Source organism: Poecile atricapillus, chromosome 1 (assembly GCF_030490865.1).
Source record: "Poecile atricapillus isolate bPoeAtr1 chromosome 1, bPoeAtr1.hap1, whole genome shotgun sequence".
NCBI lineage: Eukaryota > Metazoa > Chordata > Aves > Passeriformes > Paridae > Poecile > Poecile atricapillus.
This window is the reverse complement of record NC_081249.1, coordinates 130,524,991-130,531,698: the sequence shown is the minus strand read 5'-3', so window position 1 is coordinate 130,531,698 and position 6,708 is coordinate 130,524,991. Positions and strand designations below refer to the sequence as shown.

At 41.4% G+C, this 6,708-nt stretch overlaps 1 protein-coding gene across 1 annotated transcript; it reads left to right on the top strand.

Moving 5' to 3' along the window:
- The first annotated feature begins 1,105 nt into the window (after positions 1-1,105).
- SVIP (small VCP interacting protein) lies at positions 1,106-6,239 on the top strand. Its single transcript, XM_058856558.1, has 4 exons — positions 1,106-1,272; positions 2,207-2,257; positions 4,457-4,570; positions 5,376-6,239. Exons 1-4 carry the CDS (start codon positions 1,210-1,212, stop codon positions 5,388-5,390), a joined length of 243 nt encoding a protein of 80 aa, XP_058712541.1. The 5' UTR covers positions 1,106-1,209; the 3' UTR covers positions 5,391-6,239.
- Positions 6,240-6,708: the final 469 nt, after the last annotated feature.

The following is a 6,708-nucleotide window of genomic DNA, read 5'->3' as shown; positions in this document are numbered from 1 at the left end:
CATAAGAAGGACATAGACCTGTTGGAGAGTCCAGAGGGGTCCATGAAGACCCTCAGAGGGCTGGAGCACCTCTAGTACAGAGAAAGGTTGAGAGAGTTGGGCTTGTTCAACCTAGAGGAGGGAAGACTCCAGAGAAACCTTAAAGCCCTTTCCAGGACATAGACACAAGAGAGCTGGGAAGGTTTACAAGAATGTGCAATTGTAAGACGGGTTTCAAAGAGGGAATGTCTTTAAACTGAAAGAGGGTAGATTTAGAGTATGTGTCTAGAGGAACTTCTTTACTGTGACAGTAGTGAGGCACTAGCAGAGGCTGCCCAGAGAAGCTGTGGCTGCCCCATCCCCAAAAATGTCCGAGCCCAGGCTGGATGGGCCTTGGAGCAACCTGGTCTAGTGGAAGGTGTCCCTGACCATGGTAGAGGGTTTGGAACTATGTGGTCATTAAAATCACTTCCAACCCAACCCACTCTATGATTCTACCCAAGTCACATGATTCTATGCCTAGTTATAGATGCAGGGAACAAACACAAAAACTTAAATTCGTACTTCACAATAATGTATGACATCACAAGCTAATTAAATAAATGAATGGACAAGAACACAGGTGCAAAAAATATATACTTTGTTTAAAATTACTGAGGAAGACAAGAAACTGGGCAGATGTTGCATGATCGTTTATGAATAATACATTTTATACTCATATAATCCTTGGGGATTGATGTATGCACCAGCACTCAAATTCAGGAAATGCTGAATCCGGTAAGGCTGGAGTCTACTATAAAAAGCTGGAAAAGAAGGTTTTTTTCTTTTCTTTTAAGGAAAAAAATGGAAGAAATAGAGGAGCCAGTAAGAGACATCTTCAACCACTCAAGCCGAGCTAGATCGGCGCCGGCTTCACCAGCTGAGCTCCAGCAGCGCCGATGGAAGGCAGAGCCGGGCGGTGCATAGGATCGGAAATGTTGGCGGAGCACGCCGTCAGCGGGCCCTGAACCCGCCATCGGCTGGGAAACCAATCGCATTGTTCTCCCTGTGCCGTCATAGAACACCTTCAATTGAATTCACTACCGGGGGAACTCGTACGACCCCCGTTACAGCGCCCCGCCCCCGACGGCCCCAGGCCCGGGAGGGCACTGCTGGCGCGGCGCCCCGCGGAGACCGTGGGCGGGGTCGTCACCGCCTCCTCCGCGGCGCTTGTGGGCGGTCGGGTTCGCCATGGGGCAGTGCCTGCCCTGCTTGGGGAGTGCCGTCAAGGACGTGGTGGAGACGCCCGACCCGGTGAGTGTGGGATCACGGTGGCGGTCCCCGGCCCGCGGGCGGTCCCCCCTCCTTTACCCTGTTGTTTATCAGTGACGCCTAGCGTCGCAACGATGAGGGTGAGCGCAGGGGGTGGTGATCTTCCTTCTTCAACATGGAGGCCAGGCCGTGCGGCTGTTGTAGTGCCCCGGGAGGTAGTGGCAGTGCCGGGAAAAGGAAGCCCGTCCTTCGGCCCCCGGCCTGGGGTGGGTAGAACTGTTGGGCCGAAGCCACCCGGGGCATCCCGCAGCTTGGGGCCTGGCGCCCAGAACGTCCTGCTACTATGCCCCACGGATCACGTGTGGGCACTTCTATGGTTGTATGGAGACTGGGGGTTTCAAGTGGGACGTTTTAGTGCATAATTGTGGCCAATATGACCCCAATTTTTAAAAGAAATCAGAAAAACTAGGCGTTTTTGTCCAGTACATAGTGTTGCTCACTTTTAACTACCCTCCGTTGCATGACGTTTTTCCTAGGTGAGTAAGAACCCATCTCTGTGCTTTGTACCCCTCTTCTGAGGATTTCATGGGGGAGAAGGAAAGGAGCTCACTTTGTCTGGGAGACCAAGCATTGCCCTTTCCAGACTCTAAAAGGACGTTTCATAGACTGCATGCCATTTCACCCCAGTCTGGATTTTTTTGAGTGAATGCACTCAAAACGGTACAGAATGGCTGAGTAGCGATTTCTGGTGAGGTTTGACTGTATATATGTCAGCAGCTGCTCTTCTGGCATATTCACTAGAAACGCTTCGTTCTTGCAGGCTGGCAATGCAGGGTAAGATGATGCTAATTAACTTGAAGTTGACATTCGGTGGGAGTTAGTATCAGGTCTGAGTCGTAATTAAAAATTAAGACATTAAAAAGAATGCAAAGACTATATTGAAGTAGAATTTCACTGTCTTTAACTTTTTATCTAGGAAATAAAAAGAAGACAACTAGCAGAAGCTGCTGAAAAGAGGCAGATGGAGGTAATATCTGATAAAATGTCATTCATTGAAATTATTTTTAGATAACTGTTTATGGGGAGAATGACTGTGGCTTTTCTGGTAACATTGGATATCATGTTTGGATTGTGGGAATTGTCATTAAGTACTTCCCTAGTATAATTAATGTTGTACAGTTATGCCTTTTTTATATATATTAAGAATTTTACAGCTAGGTAGGTGCTCTGAGATCATTGCAAAGTAACAGAGCCTATTTGGATGGGAAATACTTTACAGTAGTTTATAAAACAACCTAAGAACTGGAAGAGGAAGTTCAACATTATTTTTTCCTTATTCTAAGGCTTGAAAACAAGAGATAGAGAAGTATTCAAACCAGAGTGGTCAAACAATTGTTGCAGTAGAAATTTCAAGTGGTACTGCACTTGCACTTTCCTTTAAAATTGGGGTTGTATGCACTTGTAGGTTCTGTTTATCAGCAAGGCAACAGTTTGAACATGTTCATCGGCTCAGATTCCAGCAAAGATGTAGTATTAACTTGGTCTTTTGTCTTTCTAAGGTTGCCAAGCTTTTACTGCTTTGATGTCTTTAAAGTTAGAAGAGGTAGGATACAAATGTTCTAGCCAGCCTGAACAGCCAGCCTGGTTTTTTTTTCTTATGTACCTCTAAAAAAATGCTTATACCTTATACTATTATTGTAGATTTTGAATTGTGTCTTAGAGACCACAGCTGAACTTTGAAGACAAATGATTGTTATTTGTGTGAATGTTAGTGACATTACATATTGAATTAGGAATTAACCATTATGCATGGGGACCATGTTGACCTGTTTTGAAGGGAGTTTGGTAAATAATTGAAGCTACAGCTGAGTGATGCATTAGACTCCTTAAAACTCTTGATTTTGTGTCATTCTATATACTAAAAGCAATCCACATGTTATTTTCAATCACAAATGGGTTTCAGTTACAAAGAGATTTTTAAGCATAACAGTAGGAAATAGCTAGCTCTTAACTGGCTAAAAAGTTTTCCTGAGAGGAAGGAGAAATGAAGCAATTAGGGTTGTGGATGTCCTTGGAAATTTGTGGGACCCGTTATGCTGACAAAGAGAAATGGAAGTAGCACTCTGTTACTTTCTATTTTCTTGGAAGACAAAGAGATAAAGCATCTGCCAGGATTTTTCAGGACTGTCTTTGAGGTCATTTTAGCCTCTGAATGTTGGGTAATGGAGATGTTTTGCAAGCAGCCATACTTAGTTTCGCCCTAGTGAGGGGACGGGAGAGTAGATCAGATGTCCTTCTTTCTCTGCTTAGTGTTCTCATGTAAATGCTTCTTAGCTGCTCATAGTCCCTTCCTGACATCATGTGAGATGTTCTTCCTTTTGGGGTGCTGCAGACAGTTTGGGTACCTGACTCACTTGCAAGGCCAGTTTCCTAAGAGGCAGAGTAAGAGTATGGTCTAAGTAGGCTGGTAATTAGTGGTAAGATTTGTTTTAGTACCCCACTGAGAATTGAGCTTATTGTCGGGGCATTGAAATCCAGGTGAGAACGTTGCTGTTTTGCCTTGGTAGATTTTGTCATCTTTTGTATAACTTCTGCTATGTTATTATAACCCTAAACTTAGAAAAGAATCAAGTTTTTTAAACTTTTTTCTATTTGTTTTTCATGGTGTTAACTGTCTAATTCTGATACTCCTGCCATCTAGTCTAGATTGTCATTAAACAGTTCCCACAAGGGATGTGAAGCAGTCAGTTCACGACAGAATTTTCATTTGGTTTTCCTGCTACCACACACCCTGTGACATTTTGAAGGGCAGACTATCATGCAGGGTATTTCTCACAGATCGCAATTTAAAAGTTGAACTTCTTCACAGCCTGGGCACTACTAACACAGCTCTTCTTCTCTCCTGTGCATGAGGGTGAAAGTAGGCCCTGACACTGAAAAAAGCAGAGACAAAAATTTTGTGGACTATTGGGAAGGGAAATTCTGGTTCTGCATCTGAGAATTAAGTATCTTCACCTGGATGTAATAACAGTGGAACAAAACCACCCTCACTTACCCATGGGACCAAGAGTTCACAGAATGAGGAAATAACCCTGAAATGTCTACCTTGATATAACAGTAGCATTACTAAGTGCTTTAGTCTTTTCATGCAAACCACAGTTGATAAAATAGTGTTTCCAACACTTGCAGTTTGGTGTCTCTCCAGAAAAATTGTGCTTTCTCCCAGGCTTCCTCTCGAGGTATTAAGAATGCTTACTCTGTAGAGCAGAAGAAAAAGAAACAAGAAGAAATAGAAAGAAGAATTGCAGCTTCATGTCCTGGAGGAGAAGGAAGACTGAGAGTAAGTTTAAAAAAGAAACAATATGATTCAACTGTCCATATATCCATTGTGAAAATCCTGTTTTGTCATGCAGAAGATTGAATAACTTGAGGAAAAACCAAGAGGAAGGGAAATGGAATAAAAATAGAAGTATGTGTCATTATCATGCAGTGTTCTTAGACTTCATCACTCTAGGACAGAAAGACAGCAGGGATGGCAGAGAGCTTTCCCCCTTCCCATAGATGTTTCTACATCTATGATGCAAAAGTTTTACAGGTCTCTAAACACTGGGGACCCCATCACTGTGTTACTGTGTACTCAGTGTCCCTTTTCACTGCCAGTTGAGATTGTCTGTTTTACTTCAGAGCTTATAGAAAACATTTGAACTAAGAAGAGCAATGGTTTTGGATTTATGTATGTGTCTCTCATTACAAAAGAAGTGCCAGTGTTGGCATAAATATGGATGAAGTTTACTACTATTGCTATTCTAATGTGAACTTTACCTCAGAAGGCCAGGCAGAGAGTTAATGAAGAATTACAGTCTCTCCAAAACAATAGATGTATCTGATCATTGAAACTCAGGCTTTGTAAACCTTCATCTTTTGCCCTCATTACTGTATATGACTCAGGAGGCAGTAGTTTCTATAAGTTGCCACTGATACACTGCATGTCCATCACTTGCTGGGATAAAAGGTGAATTGAGAATTTAAAGGTAAATGGAGAATTTATTGTAGTTCAACAATATGATGTTTGTTTGGTTTGCGATTTTTCCTTTCTTTTCCCTGTCTTCATACAAACCGGTTGTATATTTTGTTTGTTTCTTTAGTGGCAGGTTGGATAACACATAACTTCTGAAGAAAGATGATTGACGTTTACTGCCAATAACTTGTCGGTTTCTGCAGCCAAGTGGCACTTACTCATCATGTGGCTTTTGCTATTTACATCTGAAAACTCAGCAGTATGTTGCCATTGTGGGACAATGGATGTGGAAACATTCATAAAGAAACTTAAAAACTAATCTGAGCACTGTGGTTTTGCCAATTTTGTTTGTTTGTTTTCCATGCATATTTTATCGCTTCCCTGTCAAGACTTCCTGTCAGCTGGATGTGGCCTCCTTACATATAGTCAGTCAATATGTATATACTGTCTGGTCAGTTGATGTCTGTCTGTCTGACTAGCCTGAGGAAGCTCAGGTGCCCATGTGTTGGTTTTGATGGTTATTTCAAGCTCTACAATTAAACTTGGTCTCCAAGTCCTCATGTAGAAAGTTTTTCATATATATATATATATATATATATATGTATGTATGTATTTGAATTTGCAGATGACAGGATTTCTTTTCTGTTTCCTGATTACTCTTGGACTGCTTAGAAATTTAGTGCCTTTTTCAAAAAAAGAAGAGTAGAGTCATGGTGGGTCTTTACAAATGGAATAATTTTGTGAGTAGTTAAAAAAAAAATAGAAACCTTTATAAATCCTGTGTACTTAGATCAAGAATGCTGTTTTATTTGTGTGTAATAATTGTTCTCATATTTTCATGTGGATTTCTTTTGAGTCTGTAAGTATTTGTAATGAACACTGAAAGTTAAACACGAAATTAAAAATCCTGTTATTAGTTGTTTTCATTTATTACCACAAGAGGGCAATGCTGCCCTTCTCAACAGCATTGAAAATAAACTGGAAAACAGTTTGCCATCTCTTTGCCAGTTCATTTCCAAAAGTTTATTTGTTATTTAGGTGAACTGCTTACAGTGCAAAACCATTTTCTTTTCCCCAGAGAGCATTATGCACATTATGCATGGGCTCAGTACTGCAATTGCCTGATTTCTGACCTAGTTAGGCCTAGAGGCTTTTTTTTTCACCCCTTGAGCTATGTATTTTGTCTTTCACATCTCAGTACTGCCCAATGTTGTCCTGTGAGTGCAGTCTCGACACAATTTCCTGGCTTAGCCTTCAAAATTGAGTTGAGAAGGGAGAACTTTCAATATTAATATAATGGTGTTTGGCCTGAAAAAAGCTGTGTCCTTGGCTGAAGACTGCCTTCAGTTTCCTTTGATTGTTGGCAGTTGCTTTTTTCAGTGTATTAACTGGTCATAATAATTTTTTTAAAGTACTGAAAATGCATTGAGTTATAAAAAGTATCTCAAACATTAATTCAA

Coding starts and splice junctions, on each gene's coding strand:
- SVIP (XM_058856558.1), top strand. CDS start 1,210: ATGGGGCAGTGCCTGCCCTGCTTGGGGAGTGCCGTCAAGGACGTGGTG. Junction 1,273..2,206: donor TGGTGGAGACGCCCGACCCG/GTGAGTGTGGGA, acceptor CTTTTTATCTAG/GAAATAAAAAGAAGACAACT. Junction 2,258..4,456: donor CTGAAAAGAGGCAGATGGAG/GTAATATCTGAT, acceptor GCTTTCTCCCAG/GCTTCCTCTCGAGGTATTAA.